The 25705-nt window shown below is 44.5% G+C and overlaps 1 protein-coding gene across 3 annotated transcripts in view; it reads left to right on the top strand.

Moving 5' to 3' along the window:
* Positions 1 to 254: 254 nt before the first annotated feature.
* SMAP2 (small ArfGAP2) overlaps positions 255 to 25705 on the top strand; it is a 65054-nt gene continuing 39603 nt past the window's right edge. For 2 of the 3 annotated variants that reach the window (XM_087727701.1, XM_087727702.1), the window contains exon 1: positions 258 to 1209. In XM_087727701.1, the coding sequence (XP_087583827.1) occupies positions 1107 to 1209 (103 nt within the window). In that variant the 5' untranslated portion in view covers positions 258 to 1106. Of the gene's footprint in view, positions 1210 to 25705 lie in introns of all 3 variants that reach the window. The other variant, XM_087727704.1, reaches the window with a different exon arrangement.

Raw genomic sequence — 25705 nt, forward strand, 5'->3', positions numbered from 1 at the left:
GCGGGCGGGTAGGCGGGCGGGCGCGCTCATGCTCCTCCCTTCTTCTCCTCTTCTTTCCACCTCCCTCCTTTCTCCCTCTCTTTCCTTCCTTCCCCCGCACACAGGAGTTGAGAGTGGGGGAGGCTTCTTTCCTCTTTTATGTAGACCCCCCCCAAGGCTGAACCAAACGGGGCTGGGGTGGGGGTGCCTGAAGGGCTGTGGGAGGGGGTTGGGAGAGGCCAATTTGAGGGGGGGACTCTGCCTTGGGGGGTCAGTATTTAGGGAAAGGTGGTGTGTGTGGGGGCAACCCCTTCGTTGCTTGTGGGGGTTTCGCTTTCCTCCTTTTGTCCTGCTGGGGTGAGGATCAAAGGCTGGGGTCCCAAGTTAAGACTTGGGGAGTCTCAGAAGGGGGCTTCTCTTAAGAGGAAGGGGCTCACATCCCTGTTGGTAAGCCCCCACTGATTTGGGGGTTCCCCCACAGGCCTGGGGGAGGGTGGAGGGAGCAAGGGGGGTGCTGCCTGGGTTTGCCGGGGTGGGGGTGGGGCTCTAAGTCCTTCTGGAAAAGAAGCCCAAAGGGGTGGGAGATCCTGAGCCTGCAGACCACCCCCACCTCACAGTGGGCATCCCCATCCTCCAGCTCCAAGGTTGCTCTCGGCCTCTGGCCTTGCCCTCAAGGTGCCTGGATTAAGCAGCGTGCCATCTGGGATCCAAGAAGAAGCTGCCGGGGGAGGGGGGGCTTTGCAGGTGTAACCTTTGCCAACCTGCCTTGGGCCAACCAACTGGTGCCTTGTCCGGCATTGACATCCAGGCAAATGGAGAAACGCTTCTTTCAAAGCTGTGGGACAACCTTGAAGGAGGAGGAGGTGGAGCAGGGTATCTGCTGAGAACGAAAGAGGAAGTCCTGCCTGGAGGTTATCTTCTCAAGTCAGCCGCTCCTGGTTATGTAGAAGAGGGAGTAGGGAAGCCCTGGCTGGGTGGCTGCACTTGGCTCTTCTCTCCCTCCCCAGTCGCATGGCCAGAGAGGCTCCTTTCAAGCACTGAGGAAGGAAAGGGTCTTCCTCCCTTTAAATCTCCCCCACCCCCTCCTTTATTTCTTTCCACTTCTACGGAGCCAGCTTTGATCCGCAATGACAGGGAAATCCGTACGGGATGTGGACAGATACCAGGCTGTCCTTACCAACCTGCTGCTGGAAGAAGAGAACAAATACTGTGCAGACTGTCAGGCGAAAGGTAACCTGCGTGGTTTGTAAATGTTGGGAGTGTGTGCGGCATGTGTGTGTGTGTGTGTGTGTGTGTGTGTGTGTGTGTATCTGACTGTCTTTGGGGCCAGAATGGTCCTTGAATATGGTCTTCCCTATAGAAAGATAGAGGTGACTGAGCATGTGTATGTATACTGGCTGGCATATTTTTTTGTGTGTTGAAAGGTGAGCATTTGCCAGTAGTAAGAAATAACGCAAACTCCCACACAGGTAAGCTTTTGCTTTGTATAAGCAGCACCGTAGCGTTGGTTCTAGCCGCCAGCAAGCATTGTGCATTTCAGGTTGTCTTCCTTGAACCCAGTCAAGGTCTGTTCCAAACCTCTACTGCAATAGTATGCAATGCAGGTTCCTTCCTGGGAAATATTTGCTGTGAAGGATCTGTGGCTGGGCAGGTTGGGGTTGAGAATTAGAGCGGGCAGCGAAATAGGAAGGTTGCTGGCTTTCCTGAAGGAACCTGTTTGTAATTTAGGGGATGCTTGCTTGCAGTTTCTTACATAATGCCGTCAAAAGTTGGCAGCAGTCATGGTTACAGGTATTCTACCCAGAGAAAGCAAATTGGAATTGAATACTTGGGTTTACCTTTGGTTCACATGTAGAGAAGCATCAGAAAAGAAATGGGTAGGTTGAAGGTAGCAAATATTTGATTCAATCAAAAAGCAAAATCAGCTTTGGGTTTCAAACTTTCTTTTTTTTTTTTTTGCCTATAGCTGTCTGTCTTTGCTTTAAAAAAAATCCAGCTTCCTATCCAGAAATGGCATACTTTTCTAGTTGATATGGTTGCAGGCAAGTTGGGAAACTTTACACCTAAAAAGGGTTGGCTTTATTGTTTTCAAACTAATTGTGATTTTCAAAATGTATATGAAGAGAGTCTCAGGAAGGCCAATTAAAGATACTGACCCTAAGCAGTTTTTTAGAAGATGCGTCAGAAGAGTTTAGTCATGATATAATTGCTCTACCCCAGGGTCAGAAGAATGAAACATTTGAAGAATGGAATGTTGTTGTTTGTTAGTTGGTTGGTTTATTTTGCTTCTTGCATATATTGGCTTGTTTGCTTGAGTTGGCTGGTGATGGCTTGCTTTTGCATTTACTGTTTAGGGAGGCACACCTGCTCCTTGCTAGTGACTCTTGTCTCCATACTCATGGTCAGGTTTGTGACTCAGAAGGCCAAATACAGAGATTTTTGCTTCCATCTATGAAGAAAAATATAGGCGACGTACAGCAGTTCAAAGTCCAGTAAAATTAAATGTATATTCGAGCACACTTACTTGGAAGTCAAGTAGCACATTAAAAACGCTATGCAAACTCTATGAATTCAGTTTACAAAGCAATACCTGCTTTTGAACATGGCAAATAATTGGTTTTAAGTCTTACCTTAAGTCAATTTTTAACTAAACTTCCACAATATATATCTCTGGCTCCCCATATAATGCTGTTTTCATCTTTTGTCCTAAAAGGGAACTGGGAAGAAACAAATAAACTTCCTACTCTCTTCAGGGCCATTTTCTTGTTATCAGTTGCTAGGTTTCAAATGATCTAGAAAAAATCTAGTAGCTCCTGTTTCAACCAGCCAGAAAATGTTATTAAACCACCTAAGTTTTTCTTTTTTCTTTTGAGCTGCAGCTCACTTTATGAGATGCCTAAATGGATTGTAGATACAGGTTGTGATTATGTAGAGTCAAATGCTTGAGATAGGCGTACATAGGAATTCAGTAACTGTGTGTGTGTCTTCTAGAATACCTCATAGATACTCTAGCCATCTGATAAGATGAGCCAAGGCTCACCAAAGCTTTAGCCTTTTAATAATTGAATAAAAATTTGTTAGAAAAGATGCTGTCCCTGACTTCTTTGGGTTTTGTTTTGTTTTTTTGTTTTTTGCTACTATAGGCTTTCCTCCTACAATAGGTTGCAAATGGTAGAGCAAATAGCTTTAGTAGTTGAATTGCAGGATTAGGTACAAGAGATACCAGATTTTAGTTTCTGGTAGGAATAAGCTTATATTACCCCATTAAAGGAATAATTTTGTTTTTAAAAAAGGCAGATTTCTTTATGGATAGGTCAGCACTACAGTACTAGAGAGACTCTAAATGCCAGCATTGCGGAATGCTTTGTTTTTGATGGCTCATTTGCCATTCCATCTTCCTCTTCCTGTTCTTTTTATCAAAGGGTCCCATTCCTGGAAAAAAGTTTCTTGACTTTGTTTGCATGTTTTCCTGTGTATTTGTGGTGCTGACTATTCTAGCCTTCCTCTGCTGGAAGGTTGGACGATATTTGCAGAATATAGAATAGCAGAGTTGGAAGTGTTCTGCACAAGCAGGAGACCCTATAGCAGAGATGGCTAACCTTTTCCGGACCGAGTGCCCAAAGCGCGCACACAAATGCATGCATGAACCCCCAAAATGCCATCCGTGCGTGGCCCCACATGCACCCCACCCTCCTGTACATGTACACCCATATGCCCCTGCCCCTTGCGCACATGTGGCAGAGACCTGAAGACCAGCTGGCTGGTGGGAGGAGCGCATGCATGTGCGGCAGAGGTGAGCTGGGCCAATGGCTCATGTGCCCACAGAGGGGGCGCTACACGTACCTTGGTTCACCATCACGGCCCTATAGCATTTGGGATGAATGGCTGTCTGGTTTCTTCTTAAAAACCTCCAGTGATGAACCCTCCCAACTTCTAGAAGCCAGCCATTCCTCTGATTAATTGTTCTAACTGCCAGGAAATTTCTCTGTAATTCTAGGTTGGATCACTCTTTGATAAACATCCATCCCTTATTTCTTGTCCTTCCCTCAGGTGCTTTGGAGAATAGGTAAACCCGCTTTTGTCTGTGACAGCCCCTCAAAAATTGGAAAACTGCTATCATGTCAACCCTAGTCCATCTCTCCCTTAGACCGGATTTCTATGATGCTTCCCTGGGAAGCCAAACTTTGACTTGCTTTTGTGACACTTAGCTAGAAATGCTTTCTAAATATTTCCTGAAGTTTATTTTAAAACCATAGTGAGTCTGGAATTGCACTTTTAATTTAATGTAAAACTGTCTATGTTATTAAAATGAGAAATAAAAATAGGTCATAATTTTAAATCCAAACTATCCAGAGTGTACAAATTATACTTTTTTCGCAGCAGATATTTAAGAGCATAATCAAGGAACACTGGAAAACAAACAAAAACTTTTTAAAAAGTGATTTACCAGCAGAAGAGTGAATAAAAATAAAGATATGGTAAACGGTAAATCAGTCAGCTATGAAAGCACCTACCTATCCATGTTCAAGCTGAAGGTGGGGTCAATGTTCTTAAATAATTTAATGGAGAATGATGAATTGGAGGGGAAAAATACAAAGTATAGTGCTGGATATTAAAATATCCTATATTTAAAACTATAGAACAATATTAAAATTGAGTAAACATGCAACAAATACCCATCAAAGAATGTATACTGTGAATCATAGATAAAAATTTAGTCTAAGCCAAAAAATCTACCCTTATTTAGAAAAAATAGGCATTAAAAGTCTTATGTTAAGAGAAATTCAAACTCAGAGGTGGTACAAGCCCATATGCAGAATTATTCATGAATAATGTTCAAGTTAAATTAAATTCTGTATCAAATTTCCTATTCAAATATTGTATCTTTTTGCTTTATTTTTACGTTGTGTCTATTCTAGAACTTAATTTGCCATTTTGCTGCAGAGGGGACTATATGTGAGCATACAGCATCTGGGTCAATGTTAAAATATAAAAAAATCAGCTTATTATCATTCTTCATGAGAATATAAGTTTTGGTAATATTTAATAGAAAAATAGCTGGTTGGAAAGAGAATTTAACTTAAAGAAAATTATGATAAATCGTCTTCCAGAATTTTTGAACTCTACAGCATTGCCACCAAATATGAAACAATTATGTATTTTCAATTCTTCTTTAAGAAAATGAGTTTTCTTTAAAAAAAAAAAAAAAAGCACCTGAGAGGAAGACCAGAAGTAACAAACGGAAACTTATCAGAGAGGCCCAACATAGAACTAAGGAGAAATTTACTGATACTGAGAACAATTAATCAATGGACCAGCTTGCCTTCAGAAATTGTGGATGCTCCATCACTGGAGATTTTAAAGAAGAGATTGGATAGCCACTTGTACGGAATGAGATAGGCCAGGTTTCCTGCTTGGACAGGGGGTTGGACTAGAAGACCTCCAAAGTCCCTTCCAACTTGGTTATTATGTATTTTGAGTTGTTGTATTTGTTTTAGCAAATGGTGGAGGAATAAAATGCCAGTATAAAACATCTTATTCCATTTTTCCTTAGGGATAATATCTGCAGTACATTTAAGTACTAGCGCCATTCCAATTACAGCATGCAAATTGTCCTGTTTAAATTCTGCATTCATTTAATCAAATAAAATGATTTCTGAGTATCGCTAGTCTTTCACTAACAATTTAGAATAAGCTCCAATAAATGTTTTTGAGTTTTATGTTATAAGCTTTGTTTTTATAATTCCTTTAGAACAGGGCCGTTTCTTTGGATATGTTTTATCCATTTATTTAAACAATTTATATGGTACTTTATCTCAGATGCATATTTTACATTAAAATTAAATTAAATGGGAAATAATAAAAAGAACAATATTAGCTAAATATAACCTACGGTGTTGAGTCCTTTAAGGTAGTTCTGACACAGTCAAGAATGACAGAGAGAGGGGGGGGGAGAGGGAGGTCATTGAAGTTTTGATTTCTTAGGTTGGTTTATCAGCGATTCTTTGCAATGAGTTTTGAGCATTCCAGGGATCCATCAAGTGGATTTGTTTGTTTCTAGTTGCACAATAATAGTGAAACTGAACAGCTTAGCCAATACTTCCGGTAGCCAGAGTTTGTCACCTCAAATACTCTGTAAACGGTTGCATTGTTCTGGATATCCTTGTAGTCCATTTCATGAGATTTGAAAACATCTGGGTTAAAGAGTTAATCATTAAACTTCAGTTGGAAAATTATATAATGTTGATATAAAATATGACATGTTTCCTCCATTCCACATCAATTAATTCACAGTGGAAACTGCAGAAATCCAAACTCCTGCTACATTACAGCCCTTTGCTAATATAAAAATAGTTTTCAGAGTTTATGTTTTGAGAGCCAGTTTGGTATTTTACCAGCTAAAGGCATCAGGCTTAGAAACCAGGAATTATGAATTCTAGTCCCACCGGGGGCCAATCACTCTCTCAGCCCTAGGAAGGAGTCAGTGGCAAAACATTTCTGGAAAATCTTATCAAGAAAACATCAAGGGCTTTCCAGCAGAGATGGTCTTCAGCAGGTTCTGACCAGTTCTGGAAAACCTGTAGCAGAAATTTTGAGTAGTTCGGAGAACTGGCAAATACCACCTCTGACTGGTCCCGCCCCCATCTACTGTATTCTCTGCCTCCCGAGTCCCAGCTGATCGGGAGGGAATGGGGATTTTGTAGTAACCCACGCCCCAGAACCAGCAATAAAATTTTTTGAATCCCACCACTGCTTTCTAGGCAGTCTCTGATAATCAGACATGATTGAAGGGAAGAGGGGAAAAAATTGGAAGGAGAGTTGGGGAAAAATACTTGGGTACTATCTTGAACCATCCTTCGTTTTCCTTGTAATCATCAATGAAACAGTTGCCAGCATCTTTTTTTTTACATTGAAATGATTTCATGTCTGATAATTGGGCTGGAGAAGGATATGCCTGGAAGCAGGCATGATTTAGATATTCTTTTCATTGGCAGACATTAAGTGTTACCTTCCCTTGTCATATCTCACATTTACTGGTTGATAAGATTAGGCAAAAACTTTCCATTGTATTAAGCAAAGCTTTTCTTCCTTGCTTTAGAGGTACTCCTTGATTTACGACTACAATTGAGTCCCAAATTTCCATTGCTAAGCAAGATAGTTGTTTAGTGAGTCTTGCCCAATTTTACAATCTTTCTTGTCACAGTTGTTAAGTGAATCACAGCAGTTGTTGAGTTAGTAACCCGATTGTTAAGTGAATCTGGCTTCCCCATTGGCTTCGCTTGTCTCAAAAGGGGACCACACGATCTCCAGACATTGCAACTGTCATAAATACCTGCCAGTTGCCAAATGTCTGGATTTTGATCATGTGGCCATGGGGATGTGGCAACAGTCATAAGTGTACAAAATGGTCATTTAGTGGCTTTTTCAGTGCTGTTGTCACTAAACAAATGGTTGCAAGTCGAGGACTACCTAATCTAATTTGAATGTACTCTGTCTTTTTAAACTCCTCTTTAGTGTTTCAAAGTTTATTCCTTATATTATGGTTTATTTTGCATCTTTCATGAAATTTTGGTAAATTGGATGGATTCCTATATGATTCAGAATCTGAAAAACTTGTTTGTTCTGATAAATAAACAGGCAGTCTCCAGCTCACAGCCACAATTGGACTTGGAGCATCCCATTACTAAATGAAGTGGTTGTTAAGTGAGACACATAATTTTGCAACCCCTTTGGTGGCGATTGTTTGCAAAATTGTTCAAGCAAATCTGACTTCCTCCATTGAGTGCTTGTTGAAAGTCACAAATGGCAATCACATGAGCCCAGGACACTGCAACTGTCCTGAATATATGCCAGTTGCCAAGCCCCCAAATTTTGATCATGCGATTGTAGGGACGTGAAGATGATTGTAAGTATGATAACTTTGAACTGTCACTAAACGAATGGTGAACGAACAGGCCATTTTGCTTGTTTGGTTTAGGCTCAGCTGTTAGAGAAATTATTTTGCTTTTTTTTCCAGTTGTGGACAGTAACAGTTCAGTAACCATTTCACCTCGTATCAGTCAACCATTTCGGTTTCAGTTCATGTGGGAGAGTTAAATATAAGACACGTTATGGGTAATGAGTATTTACTCAGTGGGATGCCCTCTGTTTTCCCTGGTACCTGGAGATTCAGTTGCTAGAGAGGCATGGCTGACACACCTGCCACTTCTTCAAGATGGCAAAGATCTGTGCCTGAGGTTGGGTGCCGTCTCCTCTTTCTTCCCATGGATGGAGAGAGAAAACTATTATATTCCCTGTTTTGTTTTGTTTTACACCTACCCAATTGTGTCTTTTAATTGTCTTTTCTGTAATGCTTTCTTTTCTGTTGTTCCATGTATGGATTCTCAGAATAAGAGCTGTTATAAACCCACTTCTCTTTCATTTTATACTTAACTGGAAAGACTTTTATATGGAAAGATTTTTTCCCCTGACCACAAATTTGTACTGTGTTACTCATCTTTTTCTGAGAAATCTCTCCCCTTTGTGTTGCATCCTCATTCTGTGTGTATGTTTTGCCTCTGTGTGTGTTGATCAGAGGATCAACTTGAGTCCAGGTCAATCCTTCCCTAATGCATCTCTTGAGGAAGGCCGAGAATACAAGCTGCTTCAAATCCTAAATATAAACATCTCAGTTATTAGACATTAGTTAGTTAGCTGGATGCTTCGTGCTTGTTCTCATAGAATCTGTGCATCAATTCTGTCAGATGTTTCTCCATTAAAAAAAAAATGGATAATTTTATTTTTTTCCCAATTGAGATATATCACTATAAACTACTAGATATTCTGAGTAAAAAATACAAGCTTCTTTGCTGAAGTTAAGAGGCATGTTGTCCCTTCTCCACTAGGTCTGTATCATCTCGAGAAATAGGATGGGTTTTTTGTGTATCAAGAGACCTGCTTTATTTGGGAAAGGGCTGCATTTTCCGTCTAAAATGTGCCAGGGTAGTGAATAATGATTATAATCATTATAATCTCATTATAAGTGATTATAATATCTCTGGACTAGTGCAGTGGGCCTCAATAACCTTGTGAGGCCAAATGTGTCTTGCAGAATTGGGATGATGATGAAGGTTAGTTTAGAGCAGTGGTCATCAACTGGTGCTCCATGGACCACTGGTGGTTCGTGAGAAAATGTTGGTGGGCCGCAGAAAAAAATATTTGCATTTTTTATATTGCACTAAATCAAGGGTCCTCAAACTACAGCCCCTGCGCCGGATACATGAAATGAACGTTTGTGTTGCAGGGTCTTTTGTGTGGGTTGGAGGAAGGCAGAAATTCCAACTTGGGGTCTGCTTCAGCCTCCTGGTGTGGGGCTTAGGGCGAAGGCTGGAGGGAAGTGCCTCTGGTGGTGAAGAGCCGGAGGGCCTCGTTCCAGTGGGACTGTATCATGGCCTGGAACTGGCTGACCATCTCAGCCCGCTGAGCCTCCAGTCACCAATACCTGGCCTTGCACTCCCACAGGTCTTCCCTCTGCTTGGAAAACCTATGCTTGTAGTCCTCAGTGAGGTGCTTCTGCTGAGCCTCCTTCTCAGTCAGATCCAATTTGAACTGAGCTGTTTTGCCAATTCTTTCTCATGGTGGCTGCTTAGCTCCAGCAACTGCTTCCTGTTGGAGCCCTAAGCAGACTGGGTGGGCAGGCGAGTAGAGGCCGGCAAGGCACCCCTCGACGTGAGTGACATCAAGTTGGCCATGCCCACTGAGTCACATGACCACCTTGTCATGCCCATCCAGCTGGTCATTAGGCAGATCATATTAGTGGTGCGCAAGATTTAAAATTATGAATTTAGTGGTCCCTGAGGTCCGAAAGGTTGGTGACCCCTGGTTTAGAGCAGCAAGTCCCCAACCTTTGCGTCTTGGCGACCTGGTTCCAGGGGAGAAGGGAACTACTCCATTCAGGAGCGGCAGGCCAATGCGCACACACACAATTGCCCACCGGCCGGCCGCTCATGTAAGTTGAGCTGCATGCAGGCTCCAGCCAGCCCCTCACGCAGCCCCATTCCAAATAAGCCACAGCTTGGTAGTGGGCTACAGACCAGAGTTTGGGGACCTCTTGGTTTAGAAGACAGGTAATAATCCTGATATTTAATGAGAGTCACTTTTACAGCAAATTATCAGCTTCCATCTACAGACACTGATTTGCAAAGCGAGTGCTTGTGTATAGTTGCTTCTTTTTCTGACATTGTTTTGTCTCCTATTGAGCCATGGGGGCCTTGCTCTGCTGCATGGCTCAAGTCCAAGTGAAAGAAAATTGTCTGACCTGATTTGCCGTGTTGTAATAGGTTATTTCATGACAAATGTGCTCTGGATGCCGTAATCAGAAGCAGCCTTCCTTTTCTGTAGAAAATATACAGGTACTCCTCGACTTATAGCCATTCATTTAGTGTAGGTTCAAAGTTACAATGGCACTAAAAAAAGTAACTTGTAATTGGTCCTTGCACTTAAGGCCATTGTAGCCACCCACACCCCCAAGACAAAATTTGGGCACGTGACAACCGGCCTGTGTTTAAGCATCTGAGTTCACGCAATTGCCATTTGCGACCTTTCCAGCTGGCTTCCAACAGAGTCAATGTGGGAAGCCATATTGGCTTGAAAATCATATGATTCACTTAACAACTGCTGTGATTTGATTAACAACCCCAACAAAAAAATAGTCACAGAATTGGGGACAATGCACTTAACAACTGCCTTGCTTAGCAGTTGAAATTCTGTTCTCAGTTGTGGTCGCAAGCTGAGGATAATCCGTAATGCAGCTTGGACTACATGGTAGAAGCAAAGAATGAGGGGGGGGGGGCACAGCAAAAGCTGGGGATACACACTTTTTCTCTGTCGCCTGCCGGCCTCCCACAGACCTGAGCAGGAAACAAATTTCACCAGAAAGCTAAAACGTGCTTCATATAGATTGGCTGTTAAAGCAGAATCTCGCAACTCCTGACTGGGCTGCTCCTCCTTCCCCTTTTGCTCCACAGTGAAACAGGAAGGCATCTGCCCGAGTCACTTCCCGGTACTAGCTCACTTCTCAAGACTTAAAACAAGGTTGATGTGATGAAATGTTGTGAGGAGGTGGAGTCTCAGGAGGGAGGATTCTAGAGGAGTAAGAAGCAACTTAGCCCAGATATTTTATGTGAAGGAAATAATTTTTGTTAGTTGCGAAATCATGTCCGACCGATCGCGACCCCATGGACAACTCCAGCCCTTCCTGTCCTCTACCATCCTCTTGAGTCCATTTAAGCTCATGCCTGCTGCTTCGGTGACTCCATCCAGCCACCTCATTCTCTGTTGTCCCCTTCTTCTTTTGCTCTCCATCGTTCCCAGCATCAGGCTCTTCCCCAGTGAGTCCTTCCTTCTCATTAGGTGGCCAAAGTATTTGAATTTCCTCTTCAGGATCTGGCCTTCTAAAGAGGGTTGATCTCCTCTAGGACTGATTGGAGTCTCACAGGAGTCTCCTCCAACACCAGAGTTCAAAGGCCTCCATTCTTTGGCCCTCAGCCTGTCTTATGGTCCAGCTTTCACAGCCATCCATTGCAACTGGGAAAACCAGAGCCTTAACTATATGTACTTTTGTTTGCTGCCTCTGCTTTTTAGTATGCTGTCTAGATTTGCCACAGCTTCCCTCCCCAGGAACAAGCGTCTTTTAATTTCTTGGAAGGAAATAATAGTTCCTAATAGTTCTCAGAATGCAGGGAGTCCTTGACATACAACAATTCATTTAGTGAAATTATGGCACTGAAAAATGTGACTTATGACCGTGTTTCACACTTAGAACCCTTTCAGCATCCCTCTGGTCACGTGGCCAAATTTCAGATGCTAGGCAAGTGGTTCATATTTATGACCGCTGCCGTGTCCCAATGTCCCAACTGATCAGCTTTTGCAACTTTCTGAGAAGCAAAATCAATGCGGAATCCAGATTCACTTAACAACTGTGTGATTAACTTAACAAATGCATTGGTTCACGTAACAACTCTGGCAAGAAAAGTCATAAATTCGAGGACTACCTGTATATTGTAGATGCAGATACTAGAGTGATAAATTTTCTGGCGAGCATTTCTCTCTAGGTGTTACACCACAAAGAACCCAATTTGCAAGAATCACCATGTGTCACTCTCGGTTGTAGGCCTGACAGTTTCAGCCTCTTTGACAGTTTTTGCATATTTCCATCAAGGTCATCCTCCTTACTCTCTGCACTCATCTCCTCCCTCCCTTCCTCTTTCTGATATCGCCACCCCCACCCTGGAACAGGCTGCAGGAAAGGTAAAGGTAGACTTGAAAACATCTTTCAGGGTGCTGCCAATTAGGCTGAGAAAAACCAAGCTGGGAAAATGAGTAGTTCTAGGATTGCAAATTGTCCGTCCTGCTGTATATATTTCCATCATCCCACAGGCAGAAATAAAAAAGAGGCATCTTCCAAACCTGCTTATAAGAATGAATAAATCATGGTTGAATCAGGGGTAAATTTTTCAAGCATGTCTCCGTGGAAGGCAACTTTCTTAGAAAAGAAATGCCCCTTGTGCCAGTTTGCTGCCTGCTATGTGAGAACCTGCTTGGGCTGATTGCACCACCGAAATGATTCTCTAGCAACCAACGACATGCTTAATATGGTAAAAACTTGACATGGTGCTACAACAAAGTAAATTCACTGAGGCAATTCCCCCCCCCCCCCAGTTATTTGCAGCTATATATAAGAAGTGAGAATTAAGGTCACTTTTATGTCCAGCTGCACTCCAGTTACACTAAATTATGCTGTTGGTTGTGTTGAATGAGAACTCATGAACGTCAGACTGTATCAGGGAAGAGAAGATGGCTTAGGTTAAAAAAAAACAGTCTATTTCCCTGGCTTCAAGCACATCTACAGATAAAGGTAAAGGTTCCCTTGCACATGTGTGCTAGTTGTTCCTGACTCTAGGGGGTGGTGGTCATCTCTATTTTTAAGCCATAGAGCCAGCGCTGTCTGAAGGTATCTCTGTGGTCATGTGGCTGCATGACTGAATGCCGAAGGCGCATGGAACGCTGTTATCTTCCCACCAAAGGACGTCCGTATTTTCTACTTGCATTTTTACATGCTTTCAAACTGTTAGGTTGGCTAAAGCTGGGACAAATAACGGGAGCTCACGCGTCGCTAGGGATTCAAACCACTGAACTACCCACCTTCTGATCAACAAGCTCAGCATCTTAGCCACTGAGCCACACGTCCCTTATCTACAGGTAGTCTTTGCTTAACGACTGATTGCTTAGTGACTGTTCGAAGTTATGACAGACCCCTCTAGAACTTCTTATGACTTGGTCCAGAATTCTGAAAGCTGTACAAAACCATCCTGTGGTCATGTGATCACATTTGACCATAGTTTTTGATATAATTTGTAGGTTTCCAGCCTTTACTTCTGGTTTCTAGCAAAACACACTCGTTAAAAGAAACAGGTTTACTTAACAAGCATAAGGTAATGGTAAAGGTTCTCCTCACACACACAGTATGTGCTAGTCGTTCCCGACTCTAGAAGCGGTGTTCATCTCCATTTCAAAGCCGAAGAGCCAGCGCTGTCCGAAGACATGGTCATGTGGCCTGCATGACTAAAGGTCGAAGCCACACGGAACACTGTTCCCTTCCCACCAAAGGTGGTTCCTTTTTTTCTATTTGCATTTTTACGTGCTTTTGAACTGTTAGGTTGGCAGAAGCTGGGACAAGCAACGGGAGCTCACTCCATTACGTGGCACTAGGGATTCAAACCACCCAACTGCCGACCTTTCTGATCGACAAGCTCCCTTAATGACCATCTCAACTTACAATCATAGTTCCCGGCTTCATTATGGCCATAAGTCAATGGCTACCTGTACTCTTTGTTTCCTGTTATATTCAAAGATCCTGTTGCATTAATGTCCAGTGATGACTTGGAGAAAGGATAACATGTTTTGTTTTGTTTTTTCAAGGAGCCCATGGTAAAACTGAGTCAAGGTAGTCTTTGCATGTAGAAAAAGACCAGATGTGCTTGTGGGAAAATCACAGCTGGAAACATGATTACATACAACTGAATCCCCTAAGATTTAGCACTGAGATACACAAATGAAATGGTTCAGATTGTAGGACTACGATAGATGCTGTTAAATAGCAGGCAGGGGTTGAGTGGAGTTTAATGAAGAGTCTGTTGAGTTTTTCATTTAAACAAAGATTCCTCTTTTGGTAGCAGATAGAAAAGTTTTTGCTTCGAACCAACCCACCTTATGATCTTTATTCTCAGTACTTAATCGTAACATTTTATTTCACTTTGTAATATCAAGCACTTCCTGTGAGTAAGGTTGAGAGTTTGAAGTTAAAACACCTTGACTCCAATCAGAAAAGTTTCTAGGTTCTTGGTAAGCCCGGCCACCATCAAAACCTCTGGATGTCAACTTCAGACTTCTCCATACTTGGTGGTTTTCATTCCATCATGGCCCATGGACACAACAGTTTCCAATTGTATGGATCAAACTGTGGTTGAGTGCAGTCATGTCCATTAGAATTCCAGTGGCCCTTTTAGCTCATGGAAACTGCATTGGGGGTTTTCAGATGGTCTAGGCCGTGATGGCAATCCTATGGCATCCTTCATTTTGAGGATTTGCGTATGTGCGTGCTTCTCCCACCCCTCCCCCGCACCCCGTTCTGGGCCTGGGAGCCCCCCTACACCAACCTGGAAGCCAAAAATGGGTGAGGGCGCATGTGTGGGGGATGCACGCACATGTGTGGGAGTTGTGCATACGTGCTTTGGGCACTCGGCATCCAAAAGGTTAGCCGTCACTGATCCAAGCTATTGCCTTAAATTTCTATTTTTGTTTTGTTTTGTACACTTTTATGTTTTCTGTGCTTTCAAAATGTAACTTGTTTACATTTTGTTTCCAGGTCAGACTCAGCTAGAATTGGAAATGTTTTAGCTTTGTTTCCATTGTGGACAATAAGAACAGTTCCATAATCATTTCAAGGCTTTGGTTTCAGTTCATGTGAGAGAGTGACATAGAAGTAGCTTCTAGGAATATCGTGAAAGCCAGTAGTCAAAACAGTTTTTAGAAACTGAAACTTCCTTTTCAAAAAGATTAGGAAGTGATTACAAGTTAGCAACTCCCCAAAGCCTTAGTAAGACCACACCTAAAGTACCGTATCCAGTTTTGGTCACTACACTATAAAAAAGATGTTGAGACTCTAGAAAAAGTGCAGAGAAGAGCAACAAAGATGATTAGGGGACTGAAGACTAAAACATGTGAAGAACTGGGCATGGCTAGTCTAGTGAAGAGAAGGACCAGGGGAGACATGATAACAGCATTTCAATATTTGAGGGGCTGCCACAGAGAGGAGGGGATCAAGCTATTCTCCAAAGCACCTGAAGGCCAGACAAGGAATAATGGATGGAAACTGACCAAAGAGAGATTCAACCTAGAAACAAGGAGGAACTTTCTGACGGGTGAGAACAATCAACCCATGGAACAGAAGTTGCCTTTGGAAGTTGTGGGAGCTTCATCACTGGAGGCTTTCAAGAAGAGTTTGGATTGCCATTTGTCAGAAATGGTGTAAGGTCTTTCTGCTTGAGGGCGGGTTAGACTAGATGACCTACAAGGTCCCTTCCAACTCTGTTAATCTGTTAAATCTGTTAAACTGTCTCTTTTTCTTTCTTTATTACGTTGGGCACAGGAGATTTGACATCTTAAGCAAGGGGCACAACTTTATTAATTCCTTGGAGTTTTAACCTGTCTTTCCTCCAGAAGCTGAAGGCAACATGCATCTCTTTCTCTACCAACTATTCCCCTTAAAAACAACTTTGTGAGGTACATTACACTGAGAGATAACAACTAGTACACAAGTATCTGATGCCAGTCCTTCAAGGAATGCTAGATGTAATCACCAAAATCATTAACACTAACATTACTTTTATTATATGGCTACACCACCAGGATCTGAATCTGCATCCGCACTGGCCTTTATCCTAAAGAGAATTAGGGGGGTCACAATTGAAATGTTTTCCTTTTCTGCTTTGAGCTGGGATTACTCTGCCTATTGTCTTGGATGCAGCTCTTCCTCGAGGTTATCCTCACAGCCCATTGCCTAGTGAGTTTCCATAGCTGAGGGTGGATTTGAACCTGGACCTTCCCAGTTCAAATGGGACACATTAATCACTATACTAGCATATTAGCTGTCTTGTTTTCCAGAGGAAGAGAGGGAGTGGTCATGTGTGGGTATTCTCAAAGCCTGATTGGTCCAAAGACTGAGAGCAAACTTTTAAATACTGGTGCCTTCCAATCCTAGCCCAATTTCCTCTCAGTCTTCTTGGTTCAAGCACTGTTGAGACTATTTCTGGTAGGATTTCTGTTTATTCCAATATGATTTTTCATTGGGTTTAATTGGGCATTTAAAGTTTCCTAAATTCTAAATTTTGCAGCTGCGGCCCCAAGGGACAGTTCTCTGCCTCAGGCGGTTGGGGAGGGCCTTGTAGGGCATTTTGCCCCCCCCCCCCCGCGGGCCTGGAGCCTCAGCCCTTTCCCCAGGATTACGGGGGTTCCAGCTCCTCATTCAACTGCTGAAGCGGCAGCTTTAATTGCTTGTGAAGCCGAGGGAAGCGACTGTGGCGCCACGAGGTGTGCACAAGCCGTCCGCGGAGCCGCCGATCGATCCAGGCGGCTGCCACACTTCTTTCTTTACCTTTGCCTTCTGCAAGTGGCCTTTGGGGGAGGGAGGTGCGTGCCTGGACGCCGCATGGCCTCCCCCGACTTTGCTGGAAGCGGCATACCTGTTTACGTACCTGTTTAGAGGATCTTCCATCTGACGTCTTATCAGGTTTTCTTATCCTTCAGGCAAGAAGGAAAGAAGAAATTGTTTTGCTGGCAAATGCTCTTCGATTTTTGCAGCTTTTGTGCTTGCAGGGAAAGGGGGGCTAGCCCAAGGCAGAATGGCTGTCCGTGCTGGGAATTTCAAACTGCCTTGTGCAGGACAAAGTAGGTCTCCCCCACTCAGTTCAAAGTTTTGTTTGATTTAATCTTATCACGAGCTGAATCCGTTTCCGTGGACAATAATTGTTTACCAACATTTTAGCTTCTTTTCTTTTTCTCCTCCGAAAAATTATTTACTTAGAGGCTTTTAAAATGGCGCCGAGCAGGCTGGTTTCTCCGGTAATAATGAACACTTTTTGTTAATTCTCACAAGAATTCACAAGAATTCAAAACAAAAGAGATTGCTTATCATATGTTTTGGTTTCACAATAGGCCAGCAGAAGCTTTTTAATTAGTTTCATTTCTACAAGAATTTTACTCCTTCATTAACTTTGCTTATCTGGAAGTTAAATGGTGATGAATCTGCTGAACGGTCTTGTTACAATGTTTACTCACTGAAAGTTTTGCCAAGCCTTAAACTTCAAAATAAAAGGGGAACTCAGCCTCTTTACTTAAAGCTGCATATTCAGGCAATAGAGTTTTATTAACTGCAGGCAGATAAATTTTGAAATGGCTTCAAAACCAAATATTAACTTGAAGTTGTAAATTTTTTTCTTATTACTATTCAAAATACCAGCTTCAATTTTGTAAAAGGCTTTCTTATCCAGCTGCGTTACAAGATGGCGATTTTATAGCTTCTGCGTTTGATATATGACACACTCAATCAGCTCTATTCTCCTGAAGACTTCTCCTTATTAACTGTTAAAAGTCTATAAATAGTATCCCATTTAAAACCGAGGGGAGCAGAGACTTTGTTTGTTTGTGCGTTTTTTATAATGGCTCCCAAATCGAAGCAGTCTAAGCGTTTCCTTAATAATACATCTCAAGAAATTGTTACAAAATCGCTGCCCTTGCCTCCCACGCCCTCTACTGGAGATCTCTTAACGCAAGAATTTCTTTTTGAAACCCTTAAAGAGTTCAGACAGGAAATTAAACAACTTTTATCGGACATATGATAAACTGGACGCCAAGATTGCTCAAACAAGGGAAGATACGATCAGAGTTATGACTGTTATGACAGACTATGTTTCTGAAATGGAGGACAAATTGGAACTTTTGGAAAATAATTCTAATTTGACATCTAAAATTCAAACGTTACAACAGGAAGTTGAAAATGCTCAAAAACAACTCGTTATGATAAATTACAATAAGACTGCATTTGCAATAAGAGTCAGAGGATTGGGTGAAAAGGAACAGGAGAATTTGAAACAGACCTTTTTTGAGGCTTTCAGACGTTCGGTGGGAAGTCCGGGATTTAACTTTGATTGGCAGATTCAAAAAATTTATCGCCTGAGCTGCTGAGACTGGTCTTTGGCTTCCGCATGGTGCGGAGGGTTCCAGCGGCCATTTTTATTTGCTGCCACGTGCGCGAGGAGCACGCTTCGGCGTACGGCAGCTTGGGCCTAATTCTGCGCAGGAGCTAGCAGGCCCAGGTCCCGGTGGGGCGTACAGAGGCTTGGAATCCTCCTCCATGCGACTGACATGTGAGTAAACAATGGATGAGGATTCAGAGATCCCCCAGGGCCAGGTGGTGGGCCCGATGTGGGGTGGGGAAGGCTTGTGCAAGGGGTGGAGCCAGGGTTTTCCCCCCCCCCCGGGTTCTTTGACTGCCCAGCACCCGTCTAGGTCCTCCACCAGGGAGGAGGCCAGGAGGCACAGGGCGATTGAAAAAACATTTGCCAGGGCAGGGAGGCAGGCCAAGTCATCTGGGCCCTCATCCAGGGATAGATCCTGGTCCCCTCTCGGGCCTCTCTCTGCACGCTCTTCTCCTAGGGGGTTTAGCCCTTCTTCTCCCTCGGTCTCTCCCGACAGGCCTCATTCCTATTCCAGGAGGAGGGGGTTTCCCTCTCCCTCCCCTTCAAGAGATCCTTTAGAGGGTACATCTAGGGGACCCTGCCCTTCGTGCAGGTTGGCTCCCCAGAGGCCTAGTTCTACTTATGGTGATATAGAGGATTTGGATCAACTCCCTGAGGATCTTAAAAAGCTTATTTCTGCTGCCATTTTGCAGGGCATTGCCCAGCGGGATAGAAGCTCCCACTCTTCCAGGCATGGGGGTCTGGGGCGTGCCCAGTATTGGGCTTCCTCTCCTTCCATGGTTAGCGAAGCCGGGCCATGGTTCGACACAGTCTCAGGTTAGAATTTCTCTCCACCCCTCCGAATCTCTTCAGGTCGTCCCCTCCATCCCACAGTCTGGAGCGCCGCTGCCTGATGGATCAGGCTATCGCCCACCTTCTCGACATTCAGGCGTTGGAGGCAGTTCCCCTAGTGGAACGAGGCCTGGGCCACTACTCCAACCAGTTCGTGGTTCCGAAGAGCTCGGGGGGCTGGAGGGCAATTCTGGACCTCAACCGCCTGAACCGTTTTCTGGTGTATAGGCGATTCAGGATGTCCTCCCTCAAATCTATCCTTCAGGGCATCCGAAAGGGGGACTTTTTGGCTTCGGTGGACCTCACGGAGGCCTACCTTCACATTACAATTCTGCCCGGTCATTGCAAGTTTCTGAGATTCTCGCACGGGGCCCGCCACTACCAGTACCGGGCTCTTCCCTTCGGCCTGGCCTCGGCCCCCCGGGCGTTCATGAAGTTTCTGGCGGCTCATCTGCGCTCCATCCCGGTGCGGCTCCAATGTTATTTAGACAATCTTGTTCAGGCGGGGTCTCTTCCTCAGGCCATATCGGACCTTCAGCTCACCATCCGGAGTCTTCAGAATCTAGGGTTTTCTGTAAACTTTCCCAAGAGCCACCTCTCCCCTTCCACACGCATTCTGCACTTGGGGACGGTCATAGACTCCGTGTCGGGGGTGGTACGTCTGTCTCAGGAGCGCCAGAGCAGTCTGCGCCAACTGACGGGAAACGTTCGTGGAAGTCAGTTAGTTTCGATTCTCACGTTATCGCAGTTGTTGGGCAAGATAGTCTCTTGTATAGGGATAGTCCCGTGGGCCCGACTCCACCTTCGGCCCCTCCAGTGGGAACTCATCCCATTCCAGAGGGGGCAATTGAGCAATTCTCTTCGGATTCTCTGCCTCCCGGTGGGGGTCCAGTCCTCGCTGGGGTGGTGGCTCTCCCCAGCCATTCAGCAGGGTTGCTGCTTCTGGGAGCCGGACAGGGTGACCATCACCACGGACGCGAGTCTGTTCGGTTGGGGGGCCCTGGTGGGTTCCCGATTGGCTCAGGGCAGGTGGACGGCCTCGGATCTCTGCCACAACATAAATTGGTTGGAGCTGAAGGCAGTCCGCCTGTCTCTGCTGCACTTTCGGACCTCAGTGGAGAAGCGTCATGTGCTCCTCCTGACGGACAATGTGGCTACCAAGGCTCACATAAAATATCAGGGGGGGACTCATTCTCGAGCTTTCTGACTGGAGGCTCTGAGGCTGGGTGCCTGGGCGGAGAGGCACCTGTTGTCCTTAGTGTCGGAGCACATCTCTGGGCTCTCCAACCACCAGGTGGATTGGCTGAGCCGGGCGACTCTGGACAATGGCGAGTGGCAGCTCCATCCGTTGTTGTTTCGGAGGATGTCGGAGGTTTGGCACTCCGCTGGTGGATCTGTTCGCCTCTCCTGCGAACTCACAGCTCCCCCGATTTTTCACTTCTATATGCCTTTCGTCCCGGGGACCATCAAGAAGGTGGTAGCGGAGAAGGCACTAGTCATAGTGGTGGCCCCTTATTGGCCCAGGAGGCCCTGGTTTGCGGACCTAGTCCAGTTGTTGGTGGCCCCTCCGTGGAGGATTCCGCAGGAGGAGGTAGTCTTGCAGCAGGGGGTCCTGGTTCACCTGGAGCCCCAGTGGCTCCATCTGACCGCCTGGCTCTTGAACAGCAGATACTAAGGGGGGCTAACCTGTCCTCCGGAGTCATTTGTACCATTGAGGCGTCTAGCCGTCCTTTGATGACCCGCATCTACAACTCCACCTGGGCGGCTTTTGTCCGGTGGTGCTTCCCTCTTGGCATTTCCCCCGACAGGGCCACTATTCCCAATGTCTTGGACTTCCTGCAGAAGGGTCTTGACGACAGGCTGTCACAGAATACTTTGCCCCGCCAGGTGACGCCTTTGTCTTCGGTCTTGGGGAGGGGTTCTTCTTCCCTTTTTCATGTTCCCCTGATCAAGCATTTTCTGAAGGGGGCAGCTAATCTCAGGCCTCCCTCCATCCATAGGTTCCCTATGTGGGATCTTCCCCTAGTTCTCAGGGCCTTGATGGGGCCTCCTTTCGAACCTATCCGGTCTGTTCATCTAAGGTTGTTGTCCCTAAAAGTGGCTTTTCTGGTAGCGGTTACACCAGCCAGGCGCATTTCAGAACTGGGCGCCCTGTCTTCCAGGGACAACCTTTGTCATTTTCACCAGGACAGGGTGGTGCTTCGCCTTGAACCTGCCTTCATCCCGAAGGTAAACACTCCTTTCCATAGAGTGCAATAGATCGTCCTGCCTGATTTTTGTCCAGGCCCGTCCAACGCTAGGGAGAGGCTCTGGCATCGGTTGGACGTGCGCCACATGCTGCGAATTTATCTCTGACGAACCGCGGGGATCCGTAGGACGGAAGGCTTGTTTGTTTCGTTCCAGCTAGGAACGTTAGGGTCTAGGGTGTCTTCGGCAACCATTGGCCGTTGGCTGCGTTAGGCCATTGTGGAGGCCTATGGGGCGGATGGTCATCCAGCCCCGTCGGGGATAATGGCCCATTCTAGTAGAAGTGCCGCGACCACCGCGGCTTGGGCCACAAGGGCCCCCTTTGAGGACATTTGTCGAGCAGCCACTTGGGCTTCTCCGACGTCCTTCATCCGACATTATCGCCTGGATACCTTTGCCTCGGCAGACGCATCCTTTGGTCAGAAGGTCTTGCAGAGGGTGGCTGCCGATGCTCCCCTTGGACCTTAGGGGTCTGTTGTGCTCCCTCCCTGGGACTAAAGCTTGGGTATGTCCCACACGTGACCACTCCCTCTCTTCCTCTGGAAAAAGAACGTTGGTCTTACCTGAACGTGTCTTTTAAGAGGAAGAGAGGGAGTGGTCACGACCTGCCCTGAGGTTTTCCTTTTGGGTCAAGGGGAGGGCCCGGGTGTTTCCCGGGAAGAGGGGGTTGTTGTTGTTGTGTTTGTTGTTTTCAGTTCTACCGTTCACCTTCGAGGAAACTGGGCTAGGATTGGAAGGCATCAGTATTTAAGAGTTTGCTCTCAGTCTTTGGACCAATCAGGCTTTGAGAATACCCACACGTGACCACTCCCTCTCTTCCTCTTAAAAGACACATTCAGGTAAGACCAATGTTCTTTCAGATATAGCCAACCAAGATTGGAACAATATCCAATTCAGAAATGTTCCTTCCCAAGTTTGTCTCCTCCCTTGCCTGATTCTTTAAAAGGCTGTTTTAAATGAACATTTTTTAAAAGGGTATAGAGTTGTGTATGTATACAGTACGTTGTTGGTTTATAGAAAAAGCGTTGGATATTGCATATAGAATCATGGTTCTGGAAGGGACCTTTGAGGTCTTCTAGTCCATACCCCTACTCAAAGCAGGAGTCCTTATACAATCCTGGACAAATGGTTGTGCAATCTTTTCTTGAAAACCTCCAGCGATGGAGCAACCACAATTCTGGGAGGCAAGATATTCCATCGCTTAATTGTTCACAATGTAATTCCTCCTTAAGTGGTATCTATTAATTTCAGAAAGCCTCCTCAGATCTTTCTGAGCTGTCATGGATGGATATGAAAGTGCCCTGAGAATTACATGACAAATGGAAACCTTAACATTGGTTTGGGTAAAATTTGTTTTGGGCAGATATAGCCCTTAAGATTGGATCTATGCGTTTGAAATTATGGATTCATCCGAACAAGATAAAATTACCATTTGGATTGGTGGAGCCCTGTTTGTAATTTTGAATGTGTAAATGGGTATTATAATAAAACAGCTACCATACAGTGAGATTTTTCAAAACAGAAAACAAAAAATCCGCAGATACATGTGCAGAAAAATGCCTGCCTTAATAATATAGACAGACATAAGGTATACACCAGAAGTGGTATTCAGCAGGTTCTGACCATTTCTGGAGAACCGGTAGCAGAAATTTTGAGTAGTTCGTAGCACTGGCAAATACCACCTCTGACTGTCCCCCACCCCCATCTATTCTCTGCCTCCCAAGTCCCAGCTGATTGGGAAGAAATGAGGATTTTATAGTATCTTTCCCCTGCCATGTCTACCAAGCCATGCCATGCCCACCAAGCCACGCCCACAGAACCAGTAGTACAAAATTTTGAATCCCACCACTGGTATACACCTTGCTCCCCTTAAAATATTAGATGAAACCCATGCAAGCAGTACAAAAATACACAAAACAACAAAAAAAGTTACCAGTACATAAACATACTTGGAGCCACAAACAAACAAGAATTGTCTACTTTCTCCTCTTTTTCACTTTCCATTTCTCCTTGCCAACAGTAGAAATGATACAATTCATAGAAGCTTTTTTGCAAGAAAAGTGACAGTAGAAACCATTGCTTTACAGCAAGCCAGCTTCCTACATTGTTTTATTTTAGAAAACTACAGTTTGTAAAAGAGAAGTTAAGAATTCGTGAATAGAGCCCATTTTGTAGACTGAGTCGTGCTGAGGGGATATCAGACAAAGAGTTATTCCAACGCTGAAATATATTTGGAGTGAACATAAACAAGCTTCTCGAAAGCCTATTTGTCAATTTAGTTAGCTTCTATCTCAAGAGTAACTGAACATTTTGGTGCCAAGGCTGCAATGCTATTTCCGGGCAATACTTTAGCTCTGTATTTCTGCAGCAAGCTGTGTTCCTCTCCAACTTTCAAATGGCAGTTTGGAAGACATGGCTATATGTTTCTCTAGATCAGTGTTGAATTTGATAGTAGCCTTAGCAAACAGTAGCAATTGAGAAATTTTGAGAACTTCAGTATTTCAGTTAAAGGCAAGGTTTTTCAGAAATGGTTTGCCATTGCCTCCTTCCTAGGGCTGAGAAAAAGTGACTGGCCCAAGGTCACTCAACTGGCTTCATGCCAAGGGAGGAGTAGAACTCACAGTCTCCCAGTTCCTAACCTGATGGTTTAATCACTAGACCAGTGATGGCTAACCTTTTTCTCCTCATGTGCCAAAATCACGTATGTGTATGCTATCGTGTGTACATGCATGCCAATGATAAGGACCATTACCCCGCCCGAATGTTGTATGCATGTTGCGTATTATTTTATTATGTGTTGTTGTCTTAGTATTGTATTGTATGGTATTCCCCTCTCCCTGGTTTCTGTGAGCCGCCCTGAGTCCCCTCAGGGAAAAGGGCGGCCTACAAATAAAATCAATTCCAATTCCAATTCCAACAATGCAATGCATCCTCCCTCTTGCACCATGGTGAGGGCGGGAGAGGGCGTTTTCGCCCTCTCCAGACTCCAGAGGCTTTCCTCGAGACTCTCTGGGGGCAAAAACGGACTGCCCCGGGCTCCCTTCCAGTAGCCTCCCAGCAAAAAGAAATGGAGCAGGGGGAGTGTGCTGCATTCTCCCATGCTCCCTCCTCCCCCTGTGCATGTACACACATCTCCTGCATGTGTGGCATAGACCAGAAAATAAGCTGGCTGGCGGGAGGCGTACGCGTATGTGCGGTAGAGCTGGCTTTATTGGGTGATGGCTTGTGTGCCCGCAGAGAGGGTTCCATGTGCAACCTGTGGCATGTTCGCCATCACGGCACTAGACCAAACTGGCACTCTAGAAACAATTGTAGAAGCCTAATTCCAAGCATTGTCTACAATTCCAAGCAATTATAGAAGTCAACTAATTCTGAACGTCCATGTGTTTTAAATATTGTATTGGTAAAAAATCATTTGATGCCTTAATCAAGACTTCTTTTTTTACCACTTAGAGGCCAGCACACTTAAATTACCTACAGATGGACAATGGCATTTCTTGCACTTTTTTATGCCTGGTTCGTGGCACAAGCACCTATGTTGAATTACAAAATCAGAGCCTGCCGGTTTGTGTACAAGAAAGACAGCTTTTTGCTATAGAAAACTGAACTTTCAATTTATTTTTTTAAACAATGCAACGACTGCTGGTTGCTATGGTAACTGGCTTATAAAATGCATTTGGGAGATGTCAGAAAGCCTTCATGAAACCCACATGCCGATCTAAAGCGGGAATGCCATTTTCTCTTGGAACAGAATCTGCCTGGGATTTTAGCAGAGACTGAATTGACGGAATCTGGACTTCTGACAGAAACAAGGCTGGGTTTTCATAAATACAGTACAAATAAATTGGCTTTCAGCAGGCTCATTGACAGGTCAGGCTCTCCCGTTTACAATGAGAGATGGTGAAATAAATGCAAAACGCTGTGCCATTCGACTGCCGCCAAAGGAAGACCTTGGATTTCTGGGTGGCTTTTTTATATTAATTATTCCTCTATTGTGGCATTTAATGTTGTCCCTCAATTATATTTTAGCATCCCAGCAATTCAGAGCAGTGGGATAGCCTGAGAACCTGGTCTCCTTCAGATGTAATCAACTGCAAGTCCTAGAATTATTTCCCCAAATCCTGACTAAGAAGGGTGATTCTTGCAGGCTGAGGAAGACCGCTAAAAATGTGTAATGAGCTGTGATGCTTTGGGTCCATGTTGGCGTTTTGTAACATGCACTTATAGGACATTTCTTTCCTTTTTGCTTGTTCGTTTATGCTTCCTGCCTCGCTATCCAGAGTGACTTTGGGCGGCTTTTAACAGCATAAAAGCATAAACATAAAAGCATTAAAACATTAGAATTAATAAAA

The sequence above is a fragment of the Thamnophis sirtalis genome, unplaced genomic scaffold, assembly GCF_051295495.1.
Source record: "Thamnophis sirtalis isolate CommonGarterSnake01/CBP01778 unplaced genomic scaffold, rThaSir2_p1.2 scaffold_13, whole genome shotgun sequence".
Taxonomy (NCBI): Eukaryota; Metazoa; Chordata; class Lepidosauria; order Squamata; family Natricidae; genus Thamnophis; species Thamnophis sirtalis.